Genomic DNA, 20,222 nt, shown 5'->3' with positions numbered 1-20,222 from the left:
GCACCAACCTGCTCATCGGGAGCAATTAGGGTTCAGTGTCTTGCTCAAGGTCACTTCGACACGAACTCAGGGGGAACCCGGGCTCGAACTGGGAACCTTGCGGTTTCCATTTCACTCTACCCGGCCAGTCTACCCCTGAGCCACTGCCGCCCATAGTGTATTGTATAGCTTTTTTTGAAGATGTTTGTTTTCCACTTCATAGAAGTAGGTAAGCCAAAACAAAAAAGGAATCACACTGAACTGTGGGTATTGTAGTTTGTAGGAGAACCTTCCCTACAGAAAGGAAAGCCCTCCAGCACATCATTACAGGTCACACAAACTACTGGTACATTATAACATTAACCTGGTGAAAATGAACTGTTGACTGTGATAAACAAATCTATTGATCTGTCTGTCAAGATTCAAGAGAATCAAGGGGCTTATTTGTCACTACTCATGCAGATACAAGCAGTGAATGTATCTATCTGAACATCTGGAAAAAGCCATGAGATGCAATTCTAAAAGTGCCAGGTCACCAAAAATGATTTTATTTATTTACAATTGATTGGTGTGAGACGTCACTTTAAATATGAGTTAGTTAATAAACACTAACCAAGAGCTCCTGTGTTGTTAAAATAAATGGAGCACCAGTGATAAACAAATAGAGCACAGAAATATATTACCAAAGTTAATCGGGTCCATTTGGTTCCATTTGAACTCCGAGTTAAACTGTCACTCAGGATTTGACAAAGCAACGGCCTGGTGATATGGTCATGACAAAATCATAATACAGAAATTATTGGGTTATGATGGCTAAGAACTTGACAAAGGGACATATTACCTGATCTTAAAGGTAGGGTAAGTGATTTTTTTGGTTAAAACAAAAAGTATTTTTTTTAAAGGTTAAAGCACTATATTCTGATAGTAATCATTGCTATAGAGTGTTTGTTCAGTAACAGGAGTCGCCCCGTCTCTCCAGCTCTTTAATAAACAGAGAATACATTTTCCGGTAGGTGTCAAAATCTCAGCCAATCAGGAGAAAGTACCCATTTTTAAGCTTATTTTTTATAGTGTTCCAGTTCCAATTTTGCCTGCTCATTTCTTAGTGTCATCACTTCCAATTTCACTTGTTTAATCTATATCCTGATTGAGTTCTCTATCCTGATTGGATAAAATTGGAAATTAAACTGTACAAAAATGTATTTTGTGTTTAATAAAGAGGTGGAGAGACAAGGAGACTCCTTTTGCTGAACAAACACTCTATAGCAATGAGTACTATCAGAATATAGAGCTTAACATTTATTTTAACCAAAGAAAATCACTTACCCTACCTTTAAACATTCTAACACAAATGCTTCCTGGCACAAAACGTTTTCATGAAACATAGAGAACTACTGGTTTAAATAATTAAACATTTTGAAAGGGAGCCAAAATAAGAAAGTACACTTTTGAAAAAAGCCCCAAAAAACGCAGCTGAAAACTACCAAGTTTTACAAGCAACTTTACTTTGGATAAAAGCGTCTGCTAAATGACTGTAATGTAATGTACAGAAAAAGAAGCCCAAAGTTGCTTATAATAAGCAGACATGGCAACGCTGGTAGAAACAGAGTGATTCTTCGCTCTCCTATTGGATGTTTATCAAGGGACGTACAATAACAAACCCGCCCCATTGGGAAACCCACTCGAGCAATTTGCTCAGAATCACAAATGTTATTTAAAGTTTGACATTGTTTCTTGTTAGAGTGAGACATTTTTAACATACTTAACTTCAAAAAGGACACTCAATGGTAACATTTTATTTAAAAAAATCATTTTACAAAATAAACTGATCAACTGTAAAGTGAATGTACTAGTTTCTAATTCATAGCAGCAAGGGCTCTTGGTTTGGCTTGGTTACTGTATAATTACCTACAAATCACAACTCTTTGTAATCCTCTGTGTATTCATTTATGTAAATTATTAAATCCTTTAATAATAGAGCACTGAAGTCCTGACGTCACTGCCACTAGAGGGCGCTGTATTTTTGAAATCCTCATCGGGGAATCTTAGATCACGTCATATAAGAACTGTGTACGAAAAATACACACCACCCCGGCGATTTTACTCATACTGTATGGAGATGAAGCATCGACTGAAGGTGGAAATGTACACATTTATCCAAAGAGTAACACCATAAACGCTAGAAACGAGTCAAATGACCCCAAAGACTAACATTTCCCATGAACGTGGCTGCTGTAGGGGACGGTGATTTCAGACCCGGAAGTGTAGTTGTTAAGACTTTTCAGGGAGAATTCATTCCATTTTCGCCAGAAACAGGCTGTATCAAACATGAATGAATATCATAAACGATGCAGAGCCACCCCCCTGACAGAATCGCAGGGGTGGTGTGTTTGTTTGGAACACAGTTCTTATGACGTGATCTAAGATTCCCCAATGGGGATTTCGACACAAAAAAATAGTCACGAACCAGCGGAACAGGCACCGCTGGCCTGATCACAACACACACACACACACACACACACACACACCTCTTCCCCAAATGTTTCAAATTTTTCACATGGGCCTGTTATAGCGCCACCAGGTGGCCGATTCTACCTGACGGAGAACTGTGCTCCGAGGAGCACTTTTTCAAGTATTTGTATTGCACTTTTCATTCACAGGAAATCCTGTGCTACATGGTTAAAACATATAATCAATCATAGAAGGTTAAAAGCAGGCTTTAAAAATCTCAAGCACAGAAGGATATTGCTGGCACAACAATTCAACACGAAAAGGCCTGCAGTGCTCTTAAATCAATCGGAAGGCTGTTCCACAGGCGGGGTGCTGCCGAGCAGAGCTTTGATTACCAAACATTGTGCGTACTGTCCTGATAGCGGATACAATCCCATGACCATTAAAAAATATCTTGTTTGAGTACTTTGTTCATGGCATTTATTCCCTTTTCTGAAATAAAAACAAATAGCTGGTGCTACACACAAGTATGAGCAACCTAAATGGGTGAGTTTAAAGAGAGAGTGGTTAAAGGGATACTTCACTTTCACTTAAAATAAACATTTAAAAAATATATTAAAAATAAATGAAAAAAGTAATGGAAAAATCACGGCCCCCTCACGCATTAGAGTGTCCTACTAATGTGTGAGGGGGCCTTTATTTTGCCATAACTTCTTTCATTTTTTTTAAATATTTATTTTTAATGTTTATTTTATGTGAAAGTGAAGTATCCCTTTAAGGAGACCAGGTGACATGTATAGGCTTGAATTTCCAAGTATCAGGGTGTCCCATATGTACAAGGTCTTTGTATGGAGAAGTGCTCCACTGGAACGGTGGAACTTGGTCCCAGGTTGGTCCATTCACTGCCACCATACCAAATTCATGGATCATGCTGTATGATGTCACCTGGAACGTGCAAAACATGGTTCAAATTAGCACGCTTCTCTAAGCTCTTGTCTAACCACAATTGACTAAATTTGCCAAGAGGACAAATAATTAATCTGTATTATTCATAAAAATGTTCTCAGAACTGAGATATTTGGTGAGGTAAGATGAGAAAGAGACAAACCTTCATGTCTGTTCCTCCATGTGGTCTCTGCCCCAGGGCACCAAATGGGTATGTACCATTAGCTGGGTTCAGGTCTGACCGGGCTGAAATGGAATTTTCCCCATTGGCAGGTGGATTACAGCCATCACATCGTGACAGTGGGTCTTCCTTGAAGTTATTGTACCTGAAAGGAGAGACGATACAACACCACTCATAAACAAATGTATGGAGTAATACAGAAATGTTAAAGTTCAAACTTATAACACACAAATCACATGACCAGAAATAAAGTGTGTATGCATCAATATTTGTCAAATTCCTGTCACAGATCTGCCTAAAAAATGCAGAAGATCATACCTCATGAGGCGGACCATTGAATCCAAGTCTGTAACCTCTGTCTGATTTCGTCTAAAGATCTGAGCTCTGGGATTCTGTTCCAGAGAGAACCATGGACCAAACCTCTCAACCAGCTCATTGCAACCACTGGCATTGAATATGTCAACGTAGTATCTAAAATAATCAATAAATTAACAAATCAAATCATGCACATATATTTATATGTTTGCGAAAAGATTAGCACTTTGCATACTTACGGAATGTTGAAACTTCCCCAATAGCCTTTTTTCAGCAATTCATCCGTTTTGTCACTGTAAACAATCAGTCCCCTGCCAGAAAAGACAGTTTAATCAGAATGGAATATAAAAACATCTGACAGATAAGTCCTGATCCCGTGACCATAGAGATAATAATGGACAAAATCACTAGTAGTATAAAATCACACCCTGTGTGAAGTGGGCGGTGTCTTGCTAGCTAATCACAATACTGAATGGAGTCAACCAATCATGTACAAAAGATAAATACATTTATTGAAACACTCTTTATGATGGACGAAACCATAACATTTATGGTTTTTTTAAAGTTATGGTTTCTTATATAGGGCTATGCACATGTGTCATGTGACACTGGCCAATCACAGTCCTAAATAGATTGTGATTGGCCAATCACAGCGCAGGATAATTGTACAAATTTCCAAACCTCACTTATAGGGGCGGTTTCACTGCCCAAGATAATTGTACAAATTTCCAAACCACACTTATCAAAAACTACTGTTTTGCAAAAATCAGCCTCATGGTGCCGCTATAACAGGCCTGTGTGAAAAATTTGAGCAGAGGTAATTCCTTAGCCTACCAAGAGTGCCACACACACACACACACACACACACACACACGCCCCCCCCCCCGGAGACCGGAGACAATTTATAGAAAATGTAATGTCGAGAGGGTGTTGTGGTGGTGGCCATTCAAAATGGCGGTGCGAGGACTTACGGAATCTGCTCCAGAACAGTGAACAGCTGTTCTTTATAATCGGTCTTTCCTGGAGTGAAGTGGTTATAATCCACGATCATCCACTGATTGTTATACCTGCAACACAGAGACAAACACATGCAGAATCCGGAGTGTTCATTTGACCCAGAGTGTAAAAATGTACCCAGATGGTCCATAGTCCAGTTAAATTAATACTCAGCATTTTGCACTGCATATTGAGAAACAGGTCAGTCTAAACTGTCTAATAGATTTTGTGATAAGTCAGTGGAACACACAACTCTGTTGACTTCACATGTGATAATGTTGCCATTGTGTACACCGACTCTGTACCTTCCCCTTTGCTCCTGTTCTTGCTTGGTACATTTTAAAGACAATCTGAACAATTTGAGATGGAAATTTACAGAACAAGGACCCCCAGTGTAAAGGTGGTATATTCCTCTGTGGACCTGTGCTAGCAATAAAGAAAAATAAAGGCATCCAGATTTTAGTGTAGAGACTCACGTTCCACTGTTGTACTCGCTAAAGATATCTGCCCATTCCTTTCCAGTTGTGGCCAGTCGATTGGCCACAATATTCCTCAGCCATTCCATGACTGCTCCTTGAGGCTGAACAAACTTCCAGAGAGCAGAATTGCTGTTGCCAATGGTGGTTTCCAAAGTAACCTAGAGAAAAACAGGAACAGGAACTAACAGCTAAATCTTCTCTCTTACATCTTAAGTAAAAATAACATTATGGCATGATTAAGACTCTTATTGCTTAGGGTATCAGGTATAATCAGCGCTCACCAGTCCACTGCTTAGGATGTAGAAGTCATCACCAGAGAAGATGGCTCCTGGGTAAGACGAAAACGCTTGGGTTCCTCCAGGAAGTGGCTCACTGGCTGAGAACACCACATAATATATTTTTGCTCAGAGTGGAACAGGCTTTAACAGGTCAAGGAAGACACATATTGTATGAAGCCTTATATAAGACACTGACGCACAGCTGTGGGTTGCAAATAAATGTAAATTACTGTGACTCTAAATAGCCCCTTATAATAAACAAATTGGTCTTCATGGAATGGATTACCTGTTGGGGACACTTTGAAGGCAAAATGATACTTCTTCATAATGCGCAACATGGATTGATATCTGTTCCAAGTGTCATGTGCCACCAGCAGTTCCTTGTTGCCTGGTAACAGCTTAATCAGAGCAGAACAGGAGCCTGATCCCAGAGCTCGCGTTTGGCTGGATTTATTTAGAGCCGACTCCAAATCTTCCAGATCCCCACCCATTTGGAACAGTCTAGTAGAGGGATATAAAGTGGTTGAGAATGTGAAAAACACATTCAAGGGGCAAATGTATGGTCTGGGAAATTCTGGGAAATTCCAAAAAATTCACTCACAGGAAGCCAAATGGTTCAATGGAAAAAGGGCCTTTAGGAAATGATAACTGGTCATTATAACTATCCTCCAGTCCTTTCAGCTGCAGCAGAGCCAGGCGTACCTGCATATAAGAACCAGGGAGAAAGAAGGCTGAATTCCTTTGTCTTGAGGGGCTAATATTCAGAATATGATCGGATTGCCAGCTTTTCAAACATTAGTCAAGTGCTCAAGTCAGTTTTATTTATAATGCTCATTTAAAATAAGAAACATATTGATCGAAGTGATGGATGATGAATACAAGTCACATGAGTAAAAATTCAACAGTTAATAAGCATAAATGCATTGCCAGTGAAGAGAGACCAGTAACAGTATAAATACCTGGTGCCAATAGGGTGAATTTGGTTGATCCTTTATCTGTCCCTGTATCCACTGCATGTTTTTAATGATGAAAGACTTCAGTTTCTGGCAATATCCTGACTCAAATGTGAAGGGTCCACAATAACCCATTAGAGTGTTCATCCAGTGCATGTAGATCAGCTGAAACAAACAATCTCAAATGTGAACTATGCAAGATGTGATGGCATTAAAACACTTCTTTAATGAAAGATATGGATTATTACATTGCACTACTACACCGTAGAAATAGTTAACATTTGGGGCGTGGGATAAGCACCTTTCTGTTTGGAGCCCGTACGGGCTAGGAGCCAGTGGTGCAAAGTAACTAAGTACATTTACTTAAGTACTGTATTTAAGTAAAATTTTGAGGTATTTGTACTTTACTTGAGTATTTCCAATTTCCAATACTTTTACGTCTACTCCACTACATCTCAGAGGCAAATATTGTACTTTTACTCCACTACAATTATTTGAAAACTTTAGTTACTAGTTACTTTTAAGATATAAATTGTTACATTATGAAACATACATTAACCACTTCAGCCCTATTTTATACCTAGGCTATTTGAAAATAGCCGATCTACAAGCTCACAAGGCGTCGCGACGCGTTGTGAGCTTGTAGATCTGCTATTTTCAAACGTTTTAGTACTTTTGCTTTTGGTACTTTAAGTACATTTTGATGCCAATACTTTTGTACTTTTACTCAAGTACTTTTTGAATTCTGGACTTTTACTTGTAACAGAGTATTTCTATAATGCAGTATTGATACTTTTACTTAAGTAAATAATTTGAGTACTTTTTCCACCACTGCTAGGAGCTGAAAGTCCATTTGTCCATGGGGGATTAGCCCTGGTCCAGAGCGTTAGTGAGGTCTCTCTAACGCTCTGGACCAGGGCTAATGGGGGATCTACCCTACGACTCTCGTAGATAAAACGTCAGAATCATAAATACGTCTACGAGAGTCGTATTCTACGGCTAACATTGCAGTATTGTTACTTTTACTTAAGTAAAACATTTGAATACTTTTTCCACCACTATACTTATCCTGAGTGTCTGACCTGCGATGTGGCTGCAGCCTCTACTGCACCAGCAGCATAAGCCTGGATACTGTCATTGTACTGCTCGTTGGTAGTGACCTCCAAGAAAGACCAGCTGAGAACAACGTTTGCAATTAAATACTTTTTAATCTATACAAAACAGACACGTAAGCACATTTCAAACAGACGCTGGTAGACTAAAACAGCACAATCTCATTAAATCAAAAGGACATGAAGAGAAAAGCCAATTCCGGTTCAGCATTAATACCAGTAGGTTTTCATCATTTCTATAGCTTCTTTTTAAGAGTAAATTCCAACTCCGTTTGGGGTTCAGAACAACAACCACTCGACATCAACTCACCCAGAGTTTTTGATGTCATCAGTATAGTTTGCCCAAGCAACAAAACCGTCTTTGTATCCTTCAACGATGGATAGCAGTCCAGTTTGCTTATCAATAATAGCAGTATGTATTTCTGCTTGAACCGACGCAATAGAAAAGCATAAAACGTACAAAATCATACAACTATCCATCATTGTTATTGAACCCTTCCTATGGCTGAACGCCATGTTTGCAGAGTGTCATATGACTGTTGGGCAGGCGCAGTGGGGCCTTTAAACAGAGTGGGAACATGTGACCAGAGCCTAGAACGCACTTTCAAAATAAGAGCCTTGACAGTTCCGAGCTGATAAACCCTAGTAAAATAGCACAAAATATCAGAAATGACAACATTGTATAAAGCATACATTCTAATTTTATATAACATTTATTACAATAGTCCAATGTTCTCTCTTTGAAGCACAATCCTATGACACAATCTGGAAATTACAGGGGCATCCAGAGGTGGTTGAATTTCTTTATGTGATTTAACATTTTCTACTTGGTCCTCCACACCATCTGAGGTGCATATTTTGTCTGTTCTGTTCTCTCAGGTTGTCTGAACATCAGGTCAATGAACAAGGGATCTCAATCTTCCTCAGCTCCTGTAGTTTCCATCGTCTCCATAATTCCTCCCAAGACCTCTGCCTGTTTACGTTTTTTGGGAGCCACTGAGGGGAAAGGAAAAGGTAAACATGTTAGAGAATTTGTTGTGATGCAGCATGCATCAACTTGTGTTGTAGTGGCTGAGGTTGGCGTTACCATGAAAATGTTCAGCAGTTTTTCGTCTCAACTTCTCCACTGTGTCTTCAGTGTCAGCCCATTCTAACACCAAGCGCCTCCCGTACAAATGGGTGCTGTGGCACAGTGCCGCAAATGCTTTCTATAAAGACCAACAGTGCATGTTATTATGGGCAAGCTATAGAATTACTGCCCTATCACCTACAGTATGGGTCTACATTTCTCCCTTACATTAATATATGATGGCTCACATAACCAGAAAAGCAGATATGCACACACACCTTGGCCTCCTGTTTGGTAAGGAAGTCAACAAAGCCAAAGCCCCGATGATTCCCTGATCCAGCTGCTTTCTTAGGGAGACGGACTGTCTTCAGCTCTCCAAATGTACTGCAGGCAAGGAGTAAAGTTTACTATTAGAATCAGCAAAGCATCCAGTGTTTATCCTTTCGCCTCCTCACGGAGTGACCAGTAGTGCAATTGTCTCCAAACTTTGCACAAATGTAAGTCATAGGTTGGGACATTCAGCTTTCATCCATCATAACATAATTGGGCATGGGCCAGTAATGGGGGCGTTCACGTGATAGGACAGTGGGGCATGGGCCAGTAAGGGGGGCCTTCACATGATAGGACAGGGCCAAACGCCTGCAGGGCGCTTTTCAACCTTGAATGTGGGATGCCAAACATTAAGACAACAATCTGTGTGTGTGTGTGTGTGTGTGTGTGTGTGTGTGTGTGTGTGTGTGTGAGAGCACGAGTGTTTGTTACCAGAAGAGCTCTCTGATTTCCTTGACAGAAGTTTGGAAGGGGACATTGCGCACAAGGATCTTAGATCCTGTCTGCTTCTTGACATCCTGCTTCTTCTTGTGGGACACGTCAGCAGACCTGAATATAAGCAAAAGTGATTTAATAAGTAACGATAACTTTCAGCCCCTGCCCCCTTATATTTGACCCCTTATCAAATACATATCAAATATGTGCCACAACCAACTTTAAGGGACCTAAGTTGAAGCTAAACTTATAATAGTCAATCAATCACGCATGTGTTTTGTATTGTTGTAAATCATTTCTTTAATTTAAGCTAGTACATTTCTGCTGTTTAATCACAAGGGTTGACACCTTCAAAGTAACTTGTAAACTGTTATCTTACCAATATCTAGCTTAACTATATCTCCTTTTTAGGATTACTGTGTCATCTAGACATCCCATCTCATAGTGCATAAGTCCCATCTCATAGTGCATCATACCTTGTGGCTTTCTCAGAAATCTTCAGCTCTAACTGGTGGTCATCCACATTACAAAGCTGCAGAGACGTTGAGGGAGAGAATATAAGTCATAGGTCAATGGCTGGTTTAGGAAGGTCAGTGTTCAATAAAGACTATAAAGTGTGAGGGGAAGCAACGTAGGATTTTGGGGAGGGGCTATATTGTGAGTATTAATGGACAAAAGGGGCCATTACTTGTAGCAGCCTCATGGCTTTCTGTGCTGCCTCCGCGGTCTTATACTGGACAAAACCGTAGCCCATGGACAACCACTTTCCTAGAATAGAGAATAGCACAAGATGGTTATTTATTGCATTTGGGATTACGTACAGTACACTTTTCTTAAGCCTGATTTATACTTAGTTGTCTGCCAGTGTCGTGCATGAAAATAGCGTGATCTACAACCTCACAACACGTCATGATACATTGTGAGCTTGAAGACTTGCTATTTTTTGGGCAATCACACTTAGAAAACCTAACAAAAAACAACCACAAAGAATAGAGCACCCCACTTTCAAAAGGATGATACACTTTCAAATCATGGATTTGTTTAAAGGTTTCATGACGTTCAATTTTACCACACATTAAAAGTCTTTGTCATGGTCCTTCAAACGTGTATTAAAATTCCACTCCATTGATCCATGGCAGGTGTTTTTCTCTCACATTTCTAAAGCCTTTTCAACTGCAATGAAAAAAGAAATCTTCGCTGTTGAGGGATTTTGCCTGTCAATCATCACCTCTGCTCCCCCCCCCCCCCCCCAAAGGAAAGGATAGGGGAGGGGAGGGGCGAGGAGGAGAGTGGGCAGGATTAATGGGCTGTGACTTCACTGCCGAAGGGCCAAGCTCAGATTACTTTTCAGCCTAATTATTCAGAAAACCGCAGACCACAGAAATTCCACTGAATGTTCAAAGTTCAGATTTTTGGGTTGTAATTGAGGTCATAAAACCCCCCAAAAAACATAAAAAATAAAAAAAGTGAAAATGAATGTCATAGAACCTTTAAGTACCTGCTTTATCTTTCTTCTTGGAGATAGTGCACATCTTCACCTTGCCACATTTGGAGAATGTCTGTAAAAACAGACAAAAAACATCCATCACTTATATTGAACTGTTCATGAGTCTTTTATTCTTTTATTCCATGTAATTGAGGGTCCCATTACAACTGAACTTACCTCTTGTAGTTTATCCTCTGTTGTGCAGAAATTAAGATTCTTAACAAAGAGTGTGGAACCTGGAGCAGACTCCTCTTCCTCCTCCTCTTCTTCTTCCACTGCTCCCTCTTCCTCTGGTACTGAGGGGTCTTTGGAGCCAGACAGATCTAAAATATATGATTATTCAAATGACCCATTTTGTATCTTTAAAACAAAACAAGCTATCGAGAATGTCATGTGTGCCAATTTGAGCTATATTATTATTTACCTGGTTCCGGTCTAGCTGCTGTAAACACCTCTACAGGGGCCCACTCCAAATATAGTGGGATGTGATGGAACTAAAATGGAGATGAGGGTTATTAACATGAGACTGCAAGGTCTCTCTCCTCAATACATTGAATGTACTGTGTTATTGTCGAAAAGGCTGTACAAACCTTGCTGTAGGCTAGCCTGGTGAAGGCACGTTTTGCTTCAGTTGGCTCCAGGAATTCTATAATGGCAGTGAGCCCTGAAGGTGGCAGCAGCACCCGACCCAAAGAGCCATGGGGTGAGAACAGCTCCTCTAGCTCTGACACAGTCACACCCGCTGGAAGATTTTTCACCAACATCACAGATGTACTCCTGGCTGATGCGGCCTGTTTACAAGCAAGCACACACAGAGCTTGTGGTTAAAAAAAAAAAAAAAACACAACAAAAAACTATTATGTATGTGTGTGTATACTGTATATGTAAGCTTGCAACATACCTGGCTGAAGGAATCCAGAGACACGTTATTGTCCAGAAGGAACTGGCGAGTCTCCTGGACGATCTGGGTCTCCCCTAGAGCCATCCTCACTGCGACGCTACCCTTTGATTCCTGCAGACAGGGACAAAAGACCACACAGGCATGAAATAACTTTTAGAATACATCTGAGACAAAATTATATCTTAAGTATTAAGGGTATATGTAAGTATGGACAGGGGTTCATGAGATATATTGGGGTGCAAATATGGGTCATGGGCAAGTGTAAATAGAGAGAGGAACGCACAAAGAACAACTCACATGGTCTAAAACTTTGCTTTTGGTTGTGTTGTATTTCTCAGCAATGGCATCTGCCACGGCACTTGTACCCAGAAACAGGGAGTTCCAGTTGTGGGAGCTAGATGGTAAAGAAGAAATACCAAAATTCAAAGAAAGTCACACCACACAAACAGAGGTGTTGTAATGGAGCAGAAGGAACAGGAAATTAGTTAAAGAGACAATGTGTGTGTGTGTGTGTGTGTGTGTGTGTGTGTGTGTGTGTAAGGTATTAAAGAAAAAAAATACTATGACTTTCATTTTACACTTACAAATACAAAGACTTATTTTCTATCAATTACACACCCCATGAAGCCTTGAATTCATGAAGATCTTTTAGTTTTTGTCGCATTCCAAAGCTAATCATTTGATGACGGGCGGAGTCTCTCTTTGAGTCTCCACCGGTCATCAAATGATTGACTAATTGTTTTGACAATTATTGTATGATATCCTCACAGCCCACCAGTGGGCCCCGGCCCACAGGTTGACTATCACTGCAGTACCTGGAACTCGCAGCTTTATTTTTAGCGTCTTTCTGTCGTTTATAAGAGGAAGACCCAGGGGCACCGGAGTCCGATTCAGTTTTTTCCTTCTTCACGGTGGAGGGAAGCAGGTGAAGCATCCTGCCCTGGAAGCATGACAGAAACACAAAGGTCACTTTTGAATTTGTTTCACATCAGGCCAAAATCTGAGCTCAGTTAGTAACTCAATTTAATTTAACATATTATAGTTACTTAAAGCATAAAACCACATCTCAAATAGCAGTTGGAGATCGGGTTACCTGGAAAATGTGTCCATCCAGCTGAGCTAGAGCTGCCACAGCATTCTCTGTAATCATGTATGTTACAAAGGCGAAACCTTTAGGCTTCTTGGTTAGGTTGTCGATGGGGAACAGCACATCAGTCAGTGGACCTGCATAGAATGCGGAATCATGACCGTTGTAGTGACTACATTTGTTTACATTTGCATGTACTGTAGGTGTGCGCATATGAGTACGTATGTGTACTAGAGGTCTTCACGGGTAAAATATAAATACCCAAACCCAAATGGACCCGTGAATTCTTTACCCGGAACCGAATGGACCCGGCCTATGGTGCAATATGAAGGACCGATACCCGAATGGACCCACGAAAATATTACGCAGAACCGAATGGACCCGGGCCATTATTAGAAATCTGAGTTACGGACCCGAACAGTACCGAGAGCTGTCGTAAAGAACCGTGACATACCAGAACCTAACCCGTACATAACCAGAGGCCCCGAATTAAATACCCGAACGATTTTTTTTTTGCAAACGTCATTACTAGGCTACAAGTTGTCCACCGTTAAATCAGACTGGTTTCATATTTTCTTACCTAAATGATATGATAATATAAATAGCAGCCAGTCATTGACTGCGTCACTGCCAGTCAACTGTCTTCTGAGCGACCCCCCTCCCCCCTCCCCGGGTCCACTCGGGTATTAGTGGAACCGTCCATTTCACAGTCGGAGCCCCGAGAGCCGAGACAAACTGAAACGGGTCAGAACCCGGGTATTTCGGGTTACATGCTTTACCCGAAGACCTCTAATGTGTACGTATATGTGTATGCATGTACTGTGCTTGCATGTGTTTTAACACACCATGTTTAGTGAACAAGTCTTTGATGTCTTCCTCTGTGCAGGTGTAGGGAAGGTTTCTCACGAAGAGTCGTCCTGACTCTGCAACATCTTCCTCTTCTTCGTCGTCCTTCAGCTTTCTGGTGAAGTCCCTGTCAATCTCCTTCTGGTTCTTGTCCCTCCAACTCTTACCCTGCGTATTCACCCGGAACACCTCAATGTAGCGCCCGCCTGACAGCACACAGAGGAGGCCATATAAGGACATCAAAATCTGCTCCAGATTTACAATGAACTCGTAAACAAACACAAAAGACTAGTGCATATGTTTACTCACCCATGTAATCTTTGTTCTTCTTCAGTGCCTTTTCCACCTCTTCCTCAGAGTGCACGTCCACATATATATAACCTAAAATTACAAAATCGGACAATTATCCACATAAGTCATACACCGAAAGGGAAAAAAAGAGTAATGATCAGGAACATAATGTATGATTATGAATAGTGTCACTCTCACACCTGTTCTATTGCCACTTTCGTTCCTCCCAATTCTGATAGCGGCAGGCTTCAGAGGGGTCATGAACTCTCGTATTTGTAGCTGTTGACATCACACATTAACAACAAAACTCAAATAATTTCTTGAATTAGGTAACTGTATTTATGAATCAAAGTCTCTTCTATCCATTCTGCTCACCTCTTAAATACACTATATCTCCTTACTCACTCACCTCTTTAACTGTGAAAGGGGCTCCTCTTAGTTTTATTGTGAAGTCTGTGGTAGGTTCAGTCTAGGGAAGGCAGTAGCAGTGTTAACCAGCAGAAACATAGGATTGACACTAGATGGCCACCCTAGAAAGGACGGACATCCCACCAGAACGCCCTCACCACACATTACCCGGGTCCATTTACAGCACGGCCACCAAGGTATGGAATAGTCTAACTCTAACCCCATCCCTCAAAAAATGCAGTTCGCTGGGCTCATTTAAAACAGCCCTAAAAACTCATCTTTCTGGAGGCCATAAGAGGAAGTAGTACCAGTTTCCCGGTAGACAGACGACCCCCCTCCGCTTTTTTTGTATATATATATATTTTTTCTTTGCTTTTTATTTTTTTTGTACATAGTGGTATTGTTTCTCTGTATTTGTATGTAGATTTTTGAACTGTTTGGTTGCTACTATATATGTCTATGAAATTAATTTACCCCAGACCCCAACGGAAACAAGTCCGCAAGGACTTTTTTGGTCGGACCTTTTAGACAAAAGTAATATAAATGTAACTGTGTTGTTTTACATTCTTTTGCCGAATAAACATTTCAATCAATCAATCAAAACCCTAACTTTAACCTCAGCAAACCCATGCCCAAACTTAACCCTACTAACAGTGCCTAACCTTAACTTAAGTTGATTAATTCAACCAATGCCTAAAATTAATACAGAACTTCCATCCATGTAGTGACAAGACAATGAGACATCCATTGGGTGGCCAACTGGCCATATAGTGACAAGACAACTGTAATGTATGGAAAATAATATATTTCAATTACTGCATGTAGAGGGGAAAAGGCTATCTAAAAAGGTTATCTAAGCAATTACCTCCTGTTTTGCAGTTTTGCTGGATTTGCCCTGCTTCTTATCCAGGGACGATACAGAGGTCTTGGTCTTTGAGGTGTTGTCTTTGTCACCACTCTCATAGGCACTGTCTGACTGAGGCACAGGGCGTTGTACATCATCTTTGTTATTATTGTCTTTGTTATTATCTTCATTTTCTTCAACATCATCCCCTTCTCCACTATGCTCCATGGTGTCTTGTGTCTGGACCACTTTGGAGCGCAGGTAATCCATATCAGACAAATCAGATTTCAGTGCTTCTTTGGTGGTCTCTGAAAGCAACAACACATGATTTCATAAACACATTTGTTTTACTGTTTTTCTATACTTCTAAGGACATTAACATTTCAGGATGGCAATTTTATAGTCGTAGCCAACATTCTACGCCTACTTATACATATGGTGACTAAATTCAATGAATTAACTAAAAGAGGGTGGAAACAATTTGGAAATTAAAAACATAAACAGCATCACAGAACCAATGCAAAGACTTTGGTTTTAGGGCGGTCCTTCATATTGGGACAGTATCAGGATTGGTAGTGGGCTTTTAGCGATGTTTTTCTCCGACATTGAAACGCATTTAGATTTACCCAGATGTATCAGTAGGTGGATATCTCTGAGCATCTGGCTACGCAAGATAAGACATTTTTAAGTATACAATTTTTACCTTTCATTTTTAACCTCAACCCTGAGTTGGAATTAAACTGAACTGTGTCATGCACTGAGGATAGCCGATCTACAAGCTCACAACGCATCGTAATACGATGTGTTCCTAATTGTAAGCTTAACTATAAAACACATTTTAACCATAAAAATAACCCCATCTCTTGTGAGGACCAGGAAATTTGTCCTCACAATGTCTACTATTTCTCAAATTCTACTATATACTTGTAGGGACATTTGGCCCTCCCAAGTATAGTAATAGTAGCACGCGCGCACACACACACACACACACACACACGCACACACACAATTAGGGGCAAATATTACCCACCCTGATCTTCACCATTTTCCTCTTCTTCACATTCTGACTCCTCAGAATCAAAGTTGAGGTAATCATCAGTTGCGGGTTTCGTTTTCTCCTTTTGTAGTTTTCCTTTTGCAGCTTCAGGGGCATCTTCAGGGGCAGCTGATTGTTGCATATCGTCGTTGGCCCAGGTGGGTACCTGACTTCGATTCTGATACACTGACACAAACTCCTTGAAAGTGTCATCCTCTTCCAGCTGACAAACAAGATTAAACATCACGTAAACTGAAGTCAAAATCTCTTGCTTAACAGTATAATCATATCTATCATGTATCTTCAGTGTTTTGATGGTCCATCTGTGTCGGTGTGTGTGTGTGTGTGTGTGTGTGTCAAGAGATTTACTTACTTTGCCCAAAACACTCGGGGTTTTATGTTTCTTCTTCTGAGGATAGCAAAAGCAGAACATGTATTTTATTTAAAATTGCAATGCAATACAAAATGTCACAGTTAGTTCTACCTAATTGCTATAGTTAATAAATGGCTAAATATATAGTACTACACATGTGACGGACCCGTCACATGTGCAAATCCCATTAGGCAATTTTAATATAAACACTATTTAGAAATAGATTACATAAAAATCTCATCGGTTTTATTTCAAGCTGCTGTACAGTACCTTTTCATCGGTTTCTTTAACAGCTGGTGTTACGGTGTGCTTGCTCCAGGATTTTGCTTTAGTAGGGTCTCCAAAAGATTTACACATCTCCACCTGCAGAAAAAGATGGGAGGTTTGCAAAATTACAGGACATGTCAGGACAGGGTTGAAATTGAAGGAATGGAACCAATGGTTTGAATCATCCAGCTTACCGTCACCCGGGATGTATCAACAAAACTCTTGTTGAAATGTTTTAAGGCATTATTCGCATCCTCTTCGGTTTTAAATCCTACGAAACCAAACTTTCGAAACTTGCCATCCTTTGTAAACTTCAGAGTGCAGTCTGTCAAAGTTCCAAAGGCAGCAAACATCCCCCGGAATTTATCCTCCTTCATCTAAAGGGGCAGATCACATTTTCAGGTTTATGAAATGATTAGCTTCAGCAGAGACTGAGATTGAGGGTAGATTTAGGTCTGATGATGATGTACTGGGCTTGTTCAAATCATATACTTTACTTTATATCCAACCATTTCCCAAAGCATACATTTATTTTTATTTTTTTTACATTTTGGATAAAACTGCGGTAGTGCCCAGAAATAATTGGTGCCTACTGGACCTGTATCCAGAACAGTGGGAATCAGGTATTTCTGGGCACCATTTCTTCATCTTGTATTTTAGATTTTATTTTATACTTATACTTTATACTTAATACATATAATGTTATTTAATTAAATTTAAGACCCAATACTTCTACAATTGCTACAAATCCTATGATATCCAGTCATTTCGGGAATAAACAATTAATTGATGGGTAAATGTAGGTCTGATAATCATGTACCGTGCTAGCCTTGATACAAGACTGACATATATGGCTAGAATCGTGCATGTTCAAATAATATACTTTACATTAATATATCAAGCTCTGGTCCATAGCGAAGGAGAATTCCTTCTAACGCTATGGACCAGAAATACATTACATCCAGAAGGAGAACTCCTTCTAACGTTATGGACCAGAGCTATATTATATCCAACCATTGTCAAAAGTATACGTTTATTCTTTGTCTTTACATGCGCCACAGTAATCTTTCTACATGCCCCATACCTAGCCCTGGTTCAGAGCGTTAGTGAGTTCTGAACCAGGGCTACCCCATACCATACACTCCATTTCGTGGAAAAGCTAGCCAATGTTAACTGGATACATTGCTTACCCCGTTGGGAAGGTTTTTAACGATGATCCTTGACATGTTTGGTAAGTTTTAATTCACACAATAAACATAAATTTGGATTTTCGTGAACGTCACGATGTCAACAAACAAGCATGGAACTTCCCCTAAGTCGCCATTTTGAGTAGGCGGGGCTTAATCAATCCGCGTGAGTAGACAGCGAGACAAGTGGCCAGGCTAGAGAAATCGAACACGGAGATTAGGATCACAGTTGCCTGACATAAAGAGCCATCACATCTTCGTGCTAACTGTGTGTGTGTGTGTGTGTGTGTGTGTGTGTGTGTGTGTGTGTGTGTGTGTGTGTGTGTGTGTGTGTGTGTGTGCGTGTGCGTGTGCGTGTGCGCGTGCGCGTGCGCGTGTGTGTGTGCGTGCGTGCGTGTGTGTGTGTGTGTGTGTGTGTGTGTGTGTGTGTGTGTGACAGTTGCCTGACATAAAGAGCCATCACATCTTCGTGCTAACTGTGTGTGTGTGCGTGTGTGCGTGCGCGTGCGTGTGTGTGCGTGTGTGTGTGTGTGTGTGTGTGTGTGTGTGTGTGTGTGTGTGTTAATTGTTTGCAGAAACAATTACATTTAATTCATTTATTTTATGAATTCCTTTGTAAATGTATTTTTGTATTGAAGTCACCTACACTTTCCCTATAAAATATCTTTAAGATATAGGTTCAAGTTAACTAATCATTTAGAATTATATTTTTTATATAATTATATGTTTTTACATTATATTCTTTATGATGCAAATTAGTACAAAACATTGTTTTTATTTAACCTTTTTATTTTATATAGACATTTTTACATTCACAAATGCAAATAGACGAAAAAGAAAGCAAACATACTGGTACAATAATTAAGAAGGGGGGAGGGGGTTATCAGTTACAGCTATCAGTTAAAAGCATCTTCAGAAGATTGACAGACTAATCCCCATAGCAGTGGAATTGGGCTACAGCCATGGATGGATTATGGGCCCTGAAAGATAATTGGCCCAGGGGTCTCCGCTATGGTCCCCGCGAGTCTTAATCCATCCCTGGCTACAGCTGCCGCTAACAGACAAAAAAAGGTGGGCCTAATAGGGACTGTTTTTGCTGCATTTTATTCTATCCAGCCTATCAGTCTCTGTATGTCTGAGGCCCATCCATGGTGGCCCTCTAGTCCACGTGGTTCTCCAAGGGGAAGAGGCCCACATTGGTAATTCTAACAAGGAGCAATTGTAACATCTTAATCGCACCAATCAGAAATTATGGAACTGTGAAACTCATTATGCACATGGTCCGACATGACCCCTTTCTGCCTGCCAAAGGATAAACATTTTTCTGCCATGAGCCTTTCTTTTGAGGCGTTATCTCCAGTATTTTCCTCTTACTGTCTTAACCTTTAATTTCTATGAAGGAATTCAAATCAGAGTGGTAAAGTAAGAGATTTGATATATGATTAATTATACTTTTGTAATTAAACTGGAAATAATTGTTCAATGATATTATATTGTTTCAAATATATGATAGCAGTACAGAAAATCCTCATGCCAACACTATATAAAAGCATAGACACATTGTAGGGCTAAGGTGTAAGACTCCATGATGGTACTCACTTTTCTAGAGGTTGTGGCATCATAAAACCATCAAACCAGATTTCAAAGTGCTTGAGTTTGAATGTACACTCAACCATTGTTCTATGCAGTACATTAAAGAAATGCAAAAATGTACAGAATGTTTTAAAAACAGCTATCAGTTGTTAAGGGTCCCCCTGCACTCACCCTAAAAGATACTTATCCAACTACAACTAGGCAGCTAGACATTAACATGGCCTCCTGGCACATGAACATCACTGATGCTTGGCCTACAGTTTGTATAAAAGTGCAATCTTTAGCTCACAAAAAAGAATAAAGAATGGTAATTTTAGGGGGAAAAAATAAAATCATCTATATAACAAAGACACACGCATGCACACACACACCTCCCAATT

The 20,222-nt window shown here is 40.2% G+C and overlaps 2 protein-coding genes across 4 annotated transcripts; both read right to left on the bottom strand.

Annotated features, from left to right (window-relative positions):
- Positions 1-1,755: 1,755 nt before the first annotated feature.
- Positions 1,756-8,214, bottom strand: plbd2 (phospholipase B domain containing 2). The gene is made up of 13 exons (XM_080432131.1): positions 8,000-8,214; positions 7,660-7,753; positions 6,584-6,742; positions 6,226-6,326; positions 5,911-6,125; positions 5,628-5,722; positions 5,344-5,504; positions 4,843-4,938; positions 4,111-4,182; positions 3,875-4,027; positions 3,539-3,701; positions 3,209-3,375; positions 1,756-3,001 (listed from the first exon to the last, which is right to left on the bottom strand). The coding sequence occupies exons 1-13, from the start codon at positions 8,203-8,205 to the stop codon at positions 2,998-3,000; spliced, it is 1,686 nt and encodes a 561-aa protein (XP_080288257.1). The 5' UTR covers positions 8,206-8,214; the 3' UTR covers positions 1,756-2,997.
- A 336-nt stretch (positions 8,215-8,550) lies between these two features.
- On the bottom strand, positions 8,551-18,377 carry rbm19 (RNA binding motif protein 19). 3 transcript variants are annotated; one of them, XM_080432128.1, is made up of 24 exons: positions 18,253-18,377; positions 17,257-17,439; positions 17,066-17,158; positions 16,796-16,831; positions 16,417-16,645; positions 15,408-15,694; positions 14,544-14,603; positions 14,335-14,413; positions 14,153-14,224; positions 13,843-14,049; positions 13,004-13,134; positions 12,726-12,850; positions 12,208-12,304; positions 11,911-12,021; positions 11,600-11,800; positions 11,434-11,503; positions 11,187-11,332; positions 11,022-11,082; positions 10,212-10,291; positions 10,000-10,055; positions 9,521-9,637; positions 9,037-9,142; positions 8,777-8,897; positions 8,551-8,685 (listed from the first exon to the last, which is right to left on the bottom strand). In XM_080432128.1, the coding sequence occupies exons 1-24, from the start codon at positions 18,286-18,288 to the stop codon at positions 8,603-8,605; spliced, it is 2,787 nt and encodes a 928-aa protein (XP_080288254.1). In that variant the 5' UTR covers positions 18,289-18,377; the 3' UTR covers positions 8,551-8,602. The 3 variants fall into 3 exon arrangements, with proteins under 3 accessions (XP_080288254.1, XP_080288256.1, XP_080288255.1); XM_080432130.1 differs by having other exon boundaries at positions 16,429-16,645; XM_080432129.1 differs by having other exon boundaries at positions 16,796-16,828.
- Positions 18,378-20,222: the final 1,845 nt, after the last annotated feature.

This window comes from Gymnoscopelus braueri, assembly GCF_963280865.1.
Source record: "Gymnoscopelus braueri genome assembly, chromosome: 7".
Classification (NCBI taxonomy): domain Eukaryota; kingdom Metazoa; phylum Chordata; class Actinopteri; order Myctophiformes; family Myctophidae; genus Gymnoscopelus; species Gymnoscopelus braueri.
The sequence above is the reverse complement of the archived record's forward strand: the minus strand, read 5'-3'. Positions and strand labels throughout refer to the sequence as shown.